The 18431-nt window shown below is 35.2% G+C and overlaps 1 protein-coding gene across 1 annotated transcript in view; it reads left to right on the forward strand.

Moving 5' to 3' along the window:
* Positions 1-18184, forward strand: part of LOC131029053 (uncharacterized) — a 40622-nt gene extending 22438 nt beyond the window's left edge. The window contains exon 3 of the mRNA XM_057959448.2: positions 17583-18184. Within this exon, the coding sequence (XP_057815431.2) occupies positions 17583-18184 (602 nt within the window). The remainder of the gene's footprint in view (positions 1-17582) is intronic.
* The last annotated feature ends 247 nt before the right edge of the window (positions 18185-18431 follow it).

The raw sequence follows: 18431 nt of genomic DNA on the forward strand, positions 1-18431 counted from the left end.
TGAAAATGTCCAACATGAGTTGGAAAAATTGAAACAAGCTCAGACATTGTATGCAAACAAATATGAGAAGGTGAAATCCACCATCTTGAAGTTTGTTGACTCAGTCAAAACCTCCAATGTATACATAAATGTGAAGAGGATTCTTGAGATTTTGATCAAATTGAGAGAAGAAGAAGCCAATTTTGAACCAATCCTGAATAAGTGGGTGCCTAGAGGTAAAGAGTTAGAGCTCATGTGTTCTTCCCATGCAGATGCAGAAGAGAATGACAATCTAAGGTCCACATGTGAGTTTATAAAAGAGATGAATATTCTTTTAGTGGAAGGAGCAGGTATAAAAAGAAAAGCCCAACTTTATAGGAAAGAATATTCAAATCATAAATTTGAAATGTTTCTAGGAGGTTTCATTGGTCCTATCCAGCTAAAGGAAGAGAAGACTTGGTTAAAGGAGGTGGACCACAATTTATCCCTAAGGATCAATCAGATTATTAGTACTGATGACACATCCTTATTTGCCCAAACAATTAAGGAAATTGGAAAAGTGAAATCTCATTATGGTTTCATAAAAATAGAGATTGGGCATGTATGAGTCACTTGGAAGTGGCTAGAAGATATGAAACAGAAGATTGCTAGTTTTACTTGGCCTAGTGATGATGTGTATCAAGAGTGGAAAGATAAGTATATGGGATAGAAAGAAGATGCTCGAGAGAAGTTACAGGAGGTTGCAACAGAACAACAAGCAGAGGAAGCCACAGATGTTGAAAAGGACTTATAACCGCTTCTTGAAAATCACTAGTTGTTTGTAACAAACTTTCTTTTGAAGGGTCCAAAGCTTGTATGCATCCATACTATTATAAATGGATACGAGGAATCCTAAAAAAATGATCACAAGTAATTGTAAGAAAATGCTGTAGAAATTTATCTGAGCTTTTTTCTAGTCTTATGGAGAATACTCTAAGTTTTGTAATATTTTCTCAAAATTAATATCAATATACAAACTAGAAATAGTGTATATACATAAATGTGCATAGAAGTCATAGGGCAGCTCATGTCAAATGTGCAACTCAATACAATAAATAATCTTAGTTTGTAGCCCTATAGTATCATAATGCAGTCCTTGACCAAGTATGCATACAAGAAACATCTAGTTCTATTAGGGCACAAGCATCAAAGTCAAAGGTTATGACAACCAGTGAAAAACATCAAGAACAAAAAGTTTAGTCTCAATAATTAGGAGTTGTAATAACAAAACTTACAAGGATGAGGCATATTCATAACTTTTGCAATCCCACCTTGGATATCAACACTAGAAGCAACTCATATTGTTCGTGTAAAGACAAGACAATATGGGAGTTCATTATACCCAACAACTCATGGTGTTGTTGTTCGTGTTGGCTCTGTTGGACCCTGCAATTAAGATTCAATATACATTATTCAATAAGATTAACTGTGCAACATAATGAAATATTGAAAAGTGTGTTACCTTGTTGAGCTTCACTTGGTTTTGAGAATAGTTTAATATTCACTACTTAACAGGGCCAACCACGTGAAGGTGGAAGCTCATTCGGCCCCTCCCCCCCCCTAACATCACTCTAAATTCCTCATTAACATCCTATAACATTCATTCATTAATTCTTTCTACCATTAATAAAATATATCATTCATTCATTAATATCACATAATGTTCATTAACACATAACATTGATTAACATTAATTAACATGCAACATTCATCAATATTAATTAACACATATCATCCATAACCATTAATTAGCACATAATTACATTCACTAACACATACAAATTAGTCATTATCAAATAAGTTAGATTACAATCATTTCTTTCTTTGTTTTTTCTTTGAAGCTATGAAAAGACTAAGTGGAACATCGACATCTTCATCATTTCCCCCCTCTACAGATGTTCTGCCAACTGCTCATGATCTCAATGTATGCCTAGTCCTATACTGAGGATGAGGACACTGAAGCGAAGGGGGGTCCTCTGCAATAACAAAGAAATGGGTTAAATTCAAAAAAAAAAAATATTATTGTTACAAGTATTTCATTAATTTAGAGAACATAACTGTTGTGCTCTTTACCTGATGGGGCCACATCATTTTGTGTAGCCTCAACTTCAATGTGCTGAACACCACGGTCCTCCTCACCTGAGTGGGGAACATCACGTTCTTGAGGTTGTGTACCCAGATCATGCTCCACTTGCTCACCACCAACTACATGCTCTAAAATATTAACAAGAAAGGTTACATTAATTACTACTCTAATTACAAATTAAGATGTTTAATTGTATTAATAGCTAAATAAATAAATTTGAATAGCAAATGAATACCTCCACTACTAGGATGCACATCCAGATGTTTATGTGCAGGTGGTGTTTCACAATTAGCAGGCTGCATTCCAATGACATGCACATTGTTATCATTGCTTGCTTATTTAAAACAAATATAGTCACTTTATGTTGGAACTCAACATCAATTAGATTATTGGTAAAGTATTCAATTTGAAACAACTTCCATTTACCATATTTACCTGTGTGACGGATGCACTCGAATGTTGTGTATGCCCACTCAATTCTCATAGTCGATCAACCACGGCTGAATAGCCTTGCTTGTAGGCAATTCTCTTGTCATCTTCTGTGGGCGCTCTATTGAATTCAGAGCCCTACATTTTTCCTTGGTATCGTGAATTTTGCTTGCATTGTTTGATTAAAAAAAATGTTTGCAATTTATTAATATTTTGAGACAATATGGGAGTTTACATGAGATACTTACAATTTGTGCAGCAAGTTTCATGTAACCACCAGAGCCAAGTTTGTGTTGCCCATGTTTTTCTTGCCTTGTGTTGGTTGCCTTTGACGTGTGACCCAGTCTATAAAAAGTTTGAAATATGTTAGATTATATAAATATAAAGAGTAATTAATTAGTACATAATTACATTCTTAATAGTATCTTGTACCTTCTTCTGGCATCTACTAGTGTATTTCCTTTTTTCCTTTCAATTCTCTCCTTGGCAACCAAAATCAGGTCCTTCCACTCCCTCTCTAGAATCATGGGGGGACGTTCGTACTTTAGGTTCCTCTCCAAATGGGTCCTATATTGGTCCCTCACATACTTTAGATATGTGCCAGCTTTTTCAAGAAGCTTGGTTTTGTCAAAGGTGTCATTTCCAAACCACTCAACCATTTGGTTTGTCAATTCATCTTTTAACCTTTTTTCTTGGTCATTCCACCTTTTAAAGCAAAAACAAACCTGTTAGATTCAGAAATGAATTGAAGCTACAATTATTACACTTCAAAAAATGGATCAAAGGAAAAGTATTCTAGCAATGATATGAAATCAAAAGTGGATAAGGGTTAGTTCACATATGATGTACCACCTTTTACGTATGGTGGGCCCAAATATCTGCAATGTAATATCACTAAGATGTTTATAGAAAATATCATTGCCTGCAAAAAATTCATGGGATCAATATTAGTCCAAAATGAGTGATCATAAAGTAAATTACAATTAGAGTATATATAATAATAATTTTAAAGTACCTGGAAGCTTTTGTATCTTTAAGGGAAGCATTTCTTCATCGCTCATCACGAATGTGACCTGCAATATTCCCGTACTAGAAATACGAGAAGATCCAGGAAATGATACTATGTTATTAGCAGTAGTCGCCTATGGCATATCCTCACATGCATCTCCTCCTGCAAAAAATGAATCCACTATGAAAAGGCATTAGAATTCAAGAAAGAACGCTTGAAGGGAAATAGACACATGATAGAAGATAGAGCAAAAGAGGGATCTACCAATAGTGGGCGAGCCAATATGGCATGCACTAGAGGATGTCTGCATGCTATGTGTTGCTGACATTGCAGTCAGTAATACAGGTGAGGATGACCTCTGATGAGGCGGCGTCGGCATTTGCATAGTAACATTGACAGCACCTAAAGAATAATACATTAAATATATCAAACATTAAATATATGAAAAGTGCAAGAATTGTAAACAAGGATGAACCTTTATTTTGAAAATTGACAGTATCAAGTATGATGTGTTTTGGGTACTTAGAGTGATAAGTCAAGCAAGTGATAATACAAGAAAATCATCATCACCTGATCCTGCAACACCATGATCGTAGGAACGACTTTCATCAGGGCGGATAAATTGTTGTAAAAATAATACGTACATATTTTAGTTAATGACATAAAAAGAGAATAAAATATAAACCATTATTGAACTTTTGTTATAATTAAAGCTTTCATTACTGCTTACTTGCAAGTTTTCTACTGTCTTATACAATAATTCCACCCTCTGTCGTATCTCATCAGTGGTAGGATGCACGACTGCCAAAGCAACAATCTCTTTTCTAATTTTTATAAGAGGCATTTTAAAAAATTTCACAAGGTCTGTGGGATCTTTAGGGTCATCATTGCTTAACCCTAATGATTCCACATCCATAGAAAGGTGCTCAGGTACTGCAACTCCCTTTCCCTTTCCTTGAACATCCATCTGTGTCAAGAATATCATTAACAATTACAAAATTAGTATAAATCACTAAAAAAAAGAACATAATAATGTAACAGTTTGCTTCTACCTAATTTGTACAATTAAAATGAGGTTTACCTGCTCAGTAGAAGTGTCACAAGGTACATCTCTGTCTGTGATATGTGATGGATCCAGGTCGGCTTGTGACAAAGAAAAAATATAAAAAACATTTGTGAAATTACATCATACACAACATGAACAACATGAACTTTGTAGACAAAAAGAGTATTAAATAATAAAAAGATGTTGTCATCAAAATCATTGTAAATTTTGTAATTCCTTACCTTTACTTTATGTAGACTATGCAGGATCCTCAACTAAATGGTCACATAAATAGTCACATAGCTAATAAACAATCCAATTTCCATAAATAAACACAGTTTAAAAATTGTCACATAAATAGTCACACCCCCTATCTCCATCTCCATATTAAAAGGTGTATCATGAATTAATTATGTAATGGCATTAGAATTCAAAACAAAATTAATTAATTATGTAAAAAAAATTCTATCAAGAAGTCAATATTCAATAGATAACATACTAATCGCATTCCTCATACATTTCATTCCTCATCATCATGAACATCAAGGTCATCATCGCCATCATCATCATCATCATCATCATCATCATCATCATCATCATCATCATCATCATCATCATCATCATCGTCGTCGTCGTTGTCGTCGTCGTCATCATCATTGTTATCATCATCCAATTTGTAACTGCTCGTAGTAGGGCAACCTACTAAATTGTCAGGGATAACTTTTTATTCCCTTAGGAAGGTGGTCATTTATGCCTTCATGACCTTCATGATCATCAATCACATCATTAGTAAACAAAACAAAATAGAAAAGATGTTTTATGACAAACCAATAGATGGAATGGCATTACCTTGACGATTAATTCTATTATATTCCAACTTCCACAGGTGAGGTGCCATTCTTCATGGCTTTGATGTATTCTCTTCTTTCCCATTGAAAAGATGTTTTTCAGTATTTCGATACTTATGATTTTTGTAGAGAAAGTGCCTATACTCATCAAACACCTGCTTTCCTAAACTTTTTGAATGATGAGATTTCATCTTTAGACCACAAACAGGACATGCAAATTTTCCCTTTGTTTGAAGACCTACAAGATAATGTATAATTGGATTAAATATGATAATTTTTTGAATTATAATGTTCATGCACAACTTAAACACTATAACATACCACAAAAATGTGTTAGCCCCGGGGCATCGTGTATTGTCCATAGAAGCATCGCATGGAATTGAAATTGTCTTTGTCCTATTGGTCTAGAGATGTCGTACATAGTGACACCATTCCATAACTCCAGCAGCTCGTCGATAAGAGGCTATCAATATTCAATAGATAATATACTAATCGCATTCCTCATACATTTCATTCCTCATCATCATGAACATCAAGGTCATCATCGCCATCATCATCATCATCATCATCATCATCATCATCATCATCATCATCATCATCATCGTCGTCGTCATCATCATCATTGTTATCATCATCCAATTTGTAACTGCTCGTAGTAGGGCAACCTACTAAATTGTCAGGGATAACTTTTTATTCCCTTAGGAAGGTGGTCATTTATGCCTTCACGACCTTCATGATCATCAATCACATCATTAGTAAACAAAACAAAATAGAAAAGATGTTTTATGACAAACCAATAGATGGAATGGCATTACCTTGATGATTAATTCTATTATATTCCAACTTCCACAGGTGAGGTGCCATTCTTCATGGCTTTGATGTATTCTCTTCTTTCCCATTGAAAAGATGTTTTTTAGTATTTCGATACTTATGATTTTTGTGAAGAAAGTGCCTATACTCATCAAACACCTGCTTTCCTAAACTTTTTGAATGATGAGATTTCATCTTTAGACCACAAACAGGACATGCAAATTTTCCCTTTGTTTGAAGACCTACAAGATAATGTATAATTGGATTAAATATGATAATTTTTTGAATTATAATGTTCATGCACAACTTAAACACTATAACATACCACAAAAATGTGTTAGCCCCGGGGCATCGTGTATTGTCCATAGAAGCATCGCATGGAATTGAAATTGTCTTTGTCCTATTGGTCTAGAGATGTCATACATAGTGACACCATTCCATAACTCCAGCAACTCGTCGATAAGAGGTTGTCAATATTCAATAGATAATATACTAATCGCATTCCTCATACATTTCATTCCTCATCATCATGCACATCAAGGTCATCATCATCATCATCATCATCATCATCATCATCATCATCATCATCATCATCATCATCATCATCATCATCATCATTATCATCGTCGTCGTCGTCGTCGTCGTCATCATCATTGTTATCATCATCCAATTTGTAACTGCTCGTAGTAGGGCAACCTACTAAATTGTCAGGGATAACTTTTTATTCCCTTAGGAAGGTGGTCATTTATGCCTTCACGACCTTCATGATCATCAATCACATCATCAGTAAACAAAACAAAATAGAAAAGATGTTTTATGACAAACCAATAGATGGAATGGCATTACCTTGACGATTAATTCTATTATATTCCAACTTCCATAGGTGAGGTGCCATTCTTCATGGCTTTGATGTATTCTCTTCTTTCCCATTGAAAAGATGTTTTTTAGTATTTCGATACTTATGATTTTTGTGGAGAAAGTGCCTATACTCATCAAACACCTGCTTTCCTAAACTTTTTGAATGATGAGATTTCATCTTTAGACCACAAACAGTACATGCAAATTTTCCCTTTGTTTGAAGACCTACAAGATAATGTATAATTGGATTAAATATGATAATTTTTTGAATTATAATGTTCATGCACAACTTAAACACTATAACATACCACAAAAATGTGTTAGCCCCGGGGCATCATGTATTATCCATAGAAGCATCGCATGGAATTGAAATTGTCTTTGTCCTATTGGTCTAGAGATGTCATACATAGTGACACCATTCCATAACTCCAGCAACTCATCGATAAGAGGCTCGATATATACATTCATATCTTTAACTTGGTACTTACCTAATCGAATGAACAAAAACATTACATAATTATTATGACCATTTTACTGCAATATTTATAATTAAATTTAGACGACTCTATTTAAATGATAAAATACCTGGAACAATCATTGCCAACATTATGTGCTCCCTCTTTATTGAGATCCATGGAGGAATGTTATTGTTGATAACAAAAGCAGGCCACACTGAGTAAACAGATCTCATCTCTCCAAATGGATTGACACCATCTGCTGCCAATGAAAGCCTGAGATTACGAGGATCTTCTTTAAAGTGTGGCCACTTTTCCTCTATGTCCATAAATGTTGAACCATCCACAGGCATTTGAATAATATCATCTCAACTTCTATTGCGTGCATGGTAATCCATAAATTGTGCCAAGCTAGTGCACTTGAATAATCATTGCATACGTGGAATAATGGGAATATAGTGAAGAACCTTGCGAGGAACCCTTTTTGTTATTTGATCTTTTCGATATCTACTGATATGACATTCAAGGCATTCAGTTCGAAATTCATGTTGTTTTTGATATATAATATGATCATTGGGACAAGCATCTATTGCTTGATACTCCATTCCAATATCTTTCATAACGGCAAATAATTCTCGGTATGAGCGAGGTATAATATTTGATGGTGGTAATAAAAACTCACCTATCAATCTACAACAACAAAATATAATTTGTTATAATAAAGAATATTAATGGTACAACATGATTCACAGTTTATTATGACATATATGACATGCCTTAACATACGTGACATTGTTATGTTGGATAAACCATTCATAACCTTCAATTTCACCAACAACAATACAGCGAAGAGAAGAGTTGCATGCGAGCCTTCACAAAGGGCCTTAGATGCCTTCTCAAGTAGAGGGACATCATGAACAACATCAAGGTCATCTTCATCATCATGATTAGCTGCGCGAGTACTAAATGAGTCATGGATCAATGTATTTGTACCATCATCTTCAATTGTGTTTTCTGGCTCATGATCATCATCTTCCATGGGATCATTATCTTCAGCTTCGATATTCACACCTCCATGTTTGTCCACTTTGAAAACCATATTCTCAGGGTTGTGTTGATCCATACCATGTGCTCCGGGGTGCTCGACCTATATAAAATTGATATACATAAATATACCATGATCATGATCTCATCATCACGTGATTTATTATGTATATAAATTATCAAAATGATATAATGAAAAACTTACCAATGGATGATAATCATGTCCACCTTCAATGTGACCATGTAGCCTACAATGTTTCTTCATTTTTTTGATTACAAGTCTTCTAGTCTTTAGCCCCTTACAAATTTTGCATGGACAATAACATTTTCCATCACCTTTTCTTTTCAAGTTAGACCACAATCTAGCAATTGTCTCCTTATTTTGTTGTCCATTGATATTTTCTGACTTGGTCTTTCTTCACAAGCAAGAAAATAGAAATTATTGTCTGACATTGTCTTTCCCTCAGGAGCTGGCAGATCCTGCTTCCATACTTTAATTCTATTTTCTCAAAGGACAATCCTAAAAAATCCATGCATTGCAAACAACTTTTTACACCTTTGTTGGTTGTGGTGGCGTCACAAAGAGTTTACATCAATAAATGAAGAACATGCCAATGCTTTTCATGTAGCAGTAGAAGTCTATCTCTTATTCAATATCTCTAGTGAAACCCCCATGATCTTTTGTTGGAGTAGAATTTGTTATATTCTAGAAAGGGTCTTGTCCTTTGTTGATGGGATATTCATCTACCTCAAGAAATAATTGTTCTTTTCTCCAACAAGAAGTGGAACTAAATGCAGATCTAGCACCATGAAATTAATCCTCAAAAGGATTACTATAGTTAGTTTTGGTATATAATGATCTGGGTAAAATACTAATGTGGCTTTATGAAACATTATGTACTAGCTTAGCATACTCTAACAACTTTGGTGCAACATGCTACATCCAATTAAGTCTCCATTGGTATCTCTATTGTGTTTATGGATTGGGATTCAATGTACTCTTTTTATACATAGATTTTACTTTCAACTGAGGAGGTTTGTATGTACTTACTTGTCTTTCGATTGTATCCCTATTTCAAGAATTTCTTCTATCAACAAATCATTTGTTATAAGTTGTACAAGTGGAAGCTTGAACATGCCTTCCATGCTAGCCTTGTTGATACGTTCAACACCATCTTGTGCAACAAATCGTTAGAACTCCATTTTTTCGAATTGAAGAGTGAGTAATAGGGACAATCTAGGACACTTACATAGGTTTTGTAAGAGAGATAAATAGACCTAAATATTATGGCTTAATAATGATCAATAGGTAAACAGATAAGAAACTCTCAATATCAAAATAACGTTCTCAATTGTCTTTACTAGAAATGGATAGATCTGCTAATAATGGCTTTATGATTGTATGTCAACTTTATACTCAATCCAAGAAGAGCTATAACTAATATGTGATATCTAGATTTATGATCTCTATAATATAACAATCCCATAATTATGTTTCCATGCATCTATACCACAACACAAACATCATGCTAGTGTTCAGCCATAGCAATTGATATCCTAATTATAGAATGTGAAATATGCATATAACTATGAATAAAGATTAAGAAAAACAAAGAAAGATGCTTATTGCAAACATAAATGACTAATGGACAAGAATTGAATCCATTGTAGATAGTTTTGAATATCAAATTCACTTATTTATGTGCATTTAGTAGCTCATGTACTTGTGGCCAACCATTTATCTCTTTCATAAATTAAACACTTATTAATAACATTAAATGGCTGAGTAATTATGTTTTAGTTGAAAATGAAAATAAAATATTTTATTTTAGGACAACTCACAGTATTCCCTATCATATTTTAGACTCTCGGTTTTGTTAGTAGTGGTTTGATGTCTTTGGAGCTGATCATTGTATTTCTTTAGTTACGTTTGCCAGCCTACTCTCAGCCTGTGCCAAAATGGGAGCTTTGGAACAGGATATGGACATCCATCAAAGCATAAAAGATAGAGGAATTTTGTCAGATGTAGTCGCAACTGCACAAAATGGATTTGTTGAGAAGGCTTTAGAAACTTTCAAGCAAATGCAATTGGCAGGTGTAAAGCCAAATTCCATGACCATTACTACTATCCTCCCTGCCTGTGCCAAAATGGGAGATTTGGAATAGGGTATGGACATTCATCGAAGCATAAAGGATAGAGAAATTTTGTCAGATGTTGTAGTTGTAACTGCCTTGGTAGACATGTATGCAAAATGTGGAAGCATAGACAAGGCATGTGAACTATTTGATAGAATACTTGAAAGAAATGTTGTCTCGTGGACTGCAACGATTGTTGGATATGCACAAAATGGATTTGTCGAAAAGGCTTTAGGCACTTTCAAGAAAATGAAATTGGAAGGAATAAAGCCAAATTCCACAACCTTTGCCAGCATCCTCCCTGCCTGTGCAAAAATGGGAGCTTTGGAACAGGGTATGGACATCCATCAAAGCATAACGGGTAGAGGAATTTTGTTAGGTACTGTACTTGCAAATGCCCTGCTTGACATGAATAAAAAATATGGAAACATGGACAAGGCTCGTGAATTGTTTGATACGATCCACAAAGAGATGTGATCTCATGTGAACAATCAACACGTGCGTATATGGGAGGAAGGGATCGTTGATACAAAATTGAACGCTCACTCCTCAATTACAGTTCTATGGTTTTATGAGATTAAACTAGGACAATTAACCACCACATGTATATTTTTTGCAACATGAAATTAAAAAACTAGGGCAATTTGAATCTACCTCTTGCATGGGATTGCCTTCGACGTGGGTTTGATGTTCTTGGGGGTTGAAGTCGCCACGGACGCCTACGCGGGATTGCAATTCACAAATGAATTCCCCACCTCTTTTTTTATTTTGTAATGGCCGCTATCGTCGGAATTATGACGAACTCGAGCATAGTTTGAAAAAAAGAATTACTAATGCCTTCTTCGTCGAAACCAAATGGGTAATTTCCGTTGGAATTACGACGAATGCGGGCATTTTTTCAAAAAAAAAATCAAATTTAGCCACAATATACCTTCTCCATCGGAAACCTCAGTAAAAAATCTAGTCCAAATGTATTAGTGCCACAATCAGATAACTTCATATACCTAATTCACGAAGAGGCTCATAGACCATTTTGGCAAAAGAGATCTAAAGCTCAACTTCAAAGCAATGGCTCAACTGAAGCAATCTAGACTGGTGGACAATTAAATTATAGAATTCTAGAGACTATCCATGTTGGTGTTAGATATCTTAGAGAGGAGATTGGTGGTCTTATTCATGGACGGGTTGATGGATCCACTAAATGGGTGGGTGAAAGGGTTCAACCCCAACATGCTCATGGAAACAACTAAGAAGGCATGTGGCATGACATGGCGACATCTTCTTCCTCTGAAAACTATCCACATGCCAAACCACCCTTCACCCCAAAGGAGAAGGATATCAAAACCTTTCCAGAGAAGTTGTCATTGCATAAGGCCACAAAATAGGAGCTCAGAAGGAAGTAGCTCTATTTCACCTGTAAGGAGACATGGGAGCCAGGGCACCGATGCTTGGGCAAAGGAAAGTTTCATTATATTGAGGTCATGTTCGATGGCAAGGAGGAACCTAAAGAAAGTGAGCCACCAAAGGAAGAGTCTATAGAAGAAACAAGATGGACAGAGAGAATTTCCACATTGGTACACAGGGGAGGCGTCATCACCACACTGGCTGGTACCCCAAGGTGCAGTGTGTTTAGGGTACATGGTACGCTTCAAGGGAAATGAGTCCTAGTTATGCTTGACAGTGGGGCCTTTCTCAACTTCATAAACTCATCACTCGTCACCCGAACGAGTTTGCGTATAGAAGAGCATGAAGGGTTCAATGTTAAGGTGGTGGGAGGAATCTACTATCATGCACTTACCTAGTTCTGCAACTAAGCATCACCATGGGAAATTACATAGTGACAAACAATTTCTTTGTAGTAGATGTGGATGACACAGATGCCATATTGGGCATTCAATGGATGAAGACCCTCGACTAGTACACATAGAGCTTCAAAAAGATGGAGTTCTCACTCGAGGTGGATGGCGGGAAATTGGTTCTCAAAGGAATGTCAAATGACGGCCCGAGGGAGATTTCGGCCAAACGAATGGAATCCCTTTTCAGACATGATGAATTCATTTGGGAAGCACATTGTTTGATCTTGACAGAACTTGTGAGGGAAACAATCTCACTACCAAGATGAGGAGCTTTAGTTGGTGTTGGATAATCATAGCATGGTATTTTTTGACATTCCACCTAGCAAACTACCACACCGTGGCTTTGAGCACACCATCGAGTTAGAGGAAGGAGCCAAACATGTCATCATCACACCCTACTGCCATCCTAAGAAGTTTAAGGATGAAATAGAGAAGACAATCCAGGAAATAATTGACAAAGGATGGATTAGGCCCAACTCTAGTCCCTTCACACTGTCAATAGTGCTAGTAAAGAAGAAGGATGGATCCCTTCAGATATGCATGGATTACCGTGCATTAAATAAAAAGACTATCAAGAATGGATACCTCATTCCTAGGATTGATGAGCTACTAGATGAACTACATGGCACAGTCTATTTCTCCAAAATTGATCTCCACTCCGGCTACCACCAAATCTGCATGAGGGAACAAGATGTGGAGAAGACAACCTTTTGTTTCCATTATAGACACTATGAGTTCTTGGTCATTCCATTTGGATTAACCAATGCTCCGACCACTTTCCAATCATGCATAAATCACATCTTCAACAAGCAGTTGTGCAAGTTCCTACTGGTGTTCTTTGATGACATACTCATTTATAACAAAATGTGGGAGGAACATCTGAGTTATTTGGATGAATTTTTGGGAATCATGGAGTCACAATCATTGTTTGCTAAGAGGTCCAAATGCAAATTTGGAATGATGGAGATATTATACTTGGGACACATCATCAATGTTCATGGGGCTCAAGTACATCAAGGGAAAATTCAAACCATTCTGGATTGGCCACCTCCCAAGATTCTCTCAGAGCTACATGGATTTATTGGATTGTGTAGTTATTATAGAAGGTTTGTGAAGGGATTTTCACAGATTGGTGCACCACTAACAAATCTAACAAAGAGAGGATCCTTCCACTGGGATGCGCAGGCCCAAGATACTTTCAACAAGTTAAAAGAAGTTATGAGTACGTGTTCGGTTCTGGCACTACCAGACTTCACTCACCCTATCATCTTGGAGTGCAATGCCTTGGGTGAAGGCATTATCGAGGTGTTGATGCAAGATCATCACCCCATCATGTTTGAGAGCTTGAAGCTCTTAGGAGAAGATAAACTATACTCCATCTACGACAAGGAGATGCTTGCCATCATGCAAGCAAGACAAAGATTTGATAGTACCTCATTGAGGAAAAGTTTGTCGTACAGATAGACCACAACAATGTGCGATATTTCTTGGAGCAGAGGGATCTAAACGAACGGAAACAGAAGTGGGTGAGAAAAATCTAGGCATTTGATTTTGATATTTAGTATGTGAAGGGACAGAATAATGTGGTGGCTGATGCTCTGTCAAGAAGGCCTTCCATATGTTCTCTATCCCAGATTTTGATGGATTGGAAGGAACATCTGTTAGTTGAATATTCCAAGAGTACATTCATGTGCGAGCTGATGGATGGTCAAGTGCAGAATGACAGATACAAACTGTTTGGCGATATCATTTACTACAAGGATAGAATTTATTTGGTGCCCAAGTCCAAGATGAAGGAAAAAAATCTAAAACAAATGCACGACTCACCCTTGGCCAGAAACCCAAGATACATAAAAACCTACAAACAAATCTGGGAAAGGTTATATTGGAAGGGCCTTAAGAATGAGATCCTATAGTACATGTGAGAATTGTCCACCTACTAGTAGAACAAATCTGAGCACACCTTACCTGCTGGAATGCTTCAGCCATTGTTAATCCCCGACCAGAAGTGGGATAACATCTCAATGGATTTCATTACTAGGATTCCCAAGGTGCAAGGAAAGGATCGCAACTTTGTCATGGTAGATCATTTGACCAAGTATGCCCATTTATTTTCCATCTCCACTGGATACCAAGCATCTCAAGTGGTCGAGTTGTTCTTCTAGGAGGTATTCTTCTTGCATGGTCTTCTGTGGAGCATAGTGAGTGATAGGGATAGCCACTTCCCAAGCACCTTTTGGATAGAGTTATTTTAGTTGGCAAGAACTGAGTTGTCGCCAAGTATGACCTACCATCCGTAGATGGATGGACAGATGGAGATTGTGAACAAATGGTTTTAGGGTTATCTCAAGAACTATGTCTTAGCACAACATAAGGCATGGATCTATTGGTTACATTTGGGTGAACACTGCTACAACACCACCTACCACATATCGATAGGTATGGTGCCTTTCAAAGCACTATATGGTTATGAACCTTCGTCTTTCGTGGATCTAGCATTGGGTGATAGTCGCACACTAAGGGCCAAGGACTCATTAGAGGAGAGTTTGGACATCATGAGATCTCTCAAGGATAACCTGCAAAGGGCTCAAAACCAACAGAAGATGTATGCAGACTGACATCGGATTGAGCAAATTTTTGAGGTTGGCAATCTAGTATACCTCTGGCTTCAACCGTATAGAAAATTCTCCTTGAGGATATGTGGTAAGGAGAAGTTGAATCTGTGTTTCTATGGACCCTACAAAGTGGTTCGTAGGGTGGGCAAAGTTGCCTACAAGTTGGAACTTCCTGAGGGGGATGGGATTCACAATGTTTTTCATGTATCATGCCTCAAAAAGGTCATCGAACAACATGTCACAGTGTCAAAGGATCTACCACCCATTGACAAAGAAGGGAAACAAATTTTGGAACTAGTTGAGATCATCGATGTCAGAGAGAAGAAGTTGAGGTTGTCCATGGTTAAGGAATTCCTCGTGCAATGAAAGGATCTGTCAATCAAGGACGCCAACTGGGAAGGCGAGTAGATTCTGGAGCATCCAAGTCTGCAATTGTTTGAGGGCAAGCAATTCTCCGATAGGGAGGACTGTAATGTTCCTGACATTATTAAATAATTTAATAATTGTGTGTGTATGGCCCTGAAAGTTAAATTTATTATATCTCAGGCCCTTTTTACTTTTAGCGGTAACATTTTGGTCATGTCAGCTCTTTTTGTAATCCTTCGGGAGGTTTCCTCGAAGCCATATAAATGGCTGAGTTAGTCATTGTCATAGGTATGTAAATTTGGTATTTTCTTTGTGTGTGAATTCTAGTTGGAGTTTAAGTCATCTGTCATTTCAGAGGTGGAAGATCCTCCCTACTTGGCATCCACAATTTCGGTGGGAGTAACTCCTCACCCTACTCTGAGCGGCTTACCTTCTACAAATTGGCAATTGTTTTACACTTGGAGTGGTGGTAGTGGTGGTAATCATTTCTATCACCTGCTACTTCCTTGCTATGATTTATTTGACATAGTTATTGACATCCGTATTTAACATCCATTGTGTGGTTGTAGATGCATCTCCGCATAATAGTTATTTAGGGCTATTAACTAAGTTAAAATATTTCTTGAGAGAATATTCATTTTGTTAATGAAAATTTTAAGATTATAATAGAAGTGACCTCTACTAACTAAAAATAAAAGAAAACATGTCTATTTTATATATTCGATAAATGAATTATACAAAATTTAAATAAATTTTAACATACGCAAATTAGAAAATTCTAATAAAAATTGTATACTATAAATATAACCGTGTTTAAAATTTTTAAAAAAAATTCATAAAGGAAATGGTCAATGCTGATTCAAATTTTTAAAATAAATCAATAGAAATTGAAATATATGTTTTGAATTTTGAAATTATGTAAACTAATAAAATTTATATTATTTTGTCTCTTTTAGATTTGTAAATTTAACAAAATTTTAAAAAATTATTCAAATGTAGTTTTTTATAAAGTAAACACTATAATTTAGTTGCTGATAAAATGCTGAAATTAAAGTTACACAAACCACCACACTTTATTTAGTAAATTTTATTTCTTTTTTATCAATTTTTTTGTGTATATTAATAACTTGAAACTTTAGTGCATGGATATATTTTTTACTATTTCTTATAAATATATATATTTTAATAAATTTGAAAAGTTGTGTGTGCTGAAATATAACTCTTTCCAATTCCTACCAACTTTTTTCTTAATTATTTATCCAAATTAGAAAAGAATTATATCACCTTGACATAGATTCCTTTCTCTATTGCATCATATTTTTTCAAATTTTTTAAATAAATTTTAGTATTTTTCCTTGACAAGATAATCAACCTTATATTTTAGTGTTGATGACCTACTTTCAATAAATATAAAACATAAAATATAAAAACTAATTAAAATATTAAAAGATATATATTTTGGAAAATTTACATATAGATCTATAAAAGGGTATTTTTACATTTCAAAGAAATATTATATATAAGAGTAGGAGTTGTTGAAACATTGAGTTTTTTATTTTATATTTTTTTTGGGCAATTAGACCCAAAGTGGTAAAAAATATACATTTAGTAGACACTTCCAACTGGAAAAGTTGTGGTTCATATATAACTTAGCTATAATGAATCTATATAGACCATATGTTTTACTAAAATTAACTTTTAGTTAGAATTACTTAAATTCACTTGTGCTGATAAGTTAGCCTGAAATGTGATACAATTTTGTGCTTTTACCCCACATTGAATATAAATTTTGTGTTTATAAATACATATGAATAAAATAAATTTGTTACATTTTTTTTATTTTTAGATGTTGAAGATTTATTATATATTAAAATTCTTTACACAAAATATTGACAAGAGCTATGATTAAAAAAAATAGCCTTTTAAAAATATCTTTTCTAAAATTGAAGTTTTTAAAAAGGTTATATTTTTTTGTAACTTGAGATTGGTTGTTTATTATCTTTGTAGGTAGTAATGAGAAACCGTGTCCAAGCTGGAAAACTTGTAGAAGAATTGCATTGGGCATAGCAAAAGGTTTGTGTTTCATTCATAGTCATGCCAATCATGCTCATGGAAATGTCAAGTCTTCTAATATTTTGTTGGATGAAAATAATGAAGCCTTTGTCTCAGACTTCATACCTTATATGCTCTCAACTCAAAACACTACTTCATGGAAGACTAAAGGATACAACCATCATGAGCATATAAAAGGTATAAAAATGACAAAAGAATCAGATGTGTTTGCATATGGTGTGCTTCTTCTTGAGATTCTCACTAGAAAAGACCCTTGGCAATTACAATGCCAAGAAAATTTTTCTTCTCTTAGCCAGTGGACACAAGACATTTTAAGCATATCAGAGATATATCAGTTTATGTATAGTATGCCTATGATGTCATGGAATCACTATGTGAAGATTCATAATATGTTTGCAATTGCTGACCATTGTGTTTCACAATGTCTGCCACAACGCCCAACTATGGAGAAAGTATTACAAATGCTTGCAAGTGATGAAACGATATCTTTTTTGAGTGACAACCTTTATCGTTCATATTTGAAAAATATGAAGTGAACCTTGTAGGTGGTTCTTCAAGACCATCTTAAAAATTTCATGTAAATATTGACAAGGAAATGTTGCATGTTGGTGTGATATCTTTTGGCATTGATATGGATCATAGGTCATCATAATTTCTAAAATTTTAGATTCTGATCTCACATGTATTTTGATTTCACATTTTTTTCATTGAGGTTTACAAGAATGATGATTGAGTGATTACGTTATAATTTTTTTTTCTTAAAGATTAATTTTTTTCATCCAG

This window comes from Cryptomeria japonica, chromosome 3 (genome assembly GCF_030272615.1).
Source record: "Cryptomeria japonica chromosome 3, Sugi_1.0, whole genome shotgun sequence".
Taxonomy (NCBI): Eukaryota; Viridiplantae; Streptophyta; class Pinopsida; order Cupressales; family Cupressaceae; genus Cryptomeria; species Cryptomeria japonica.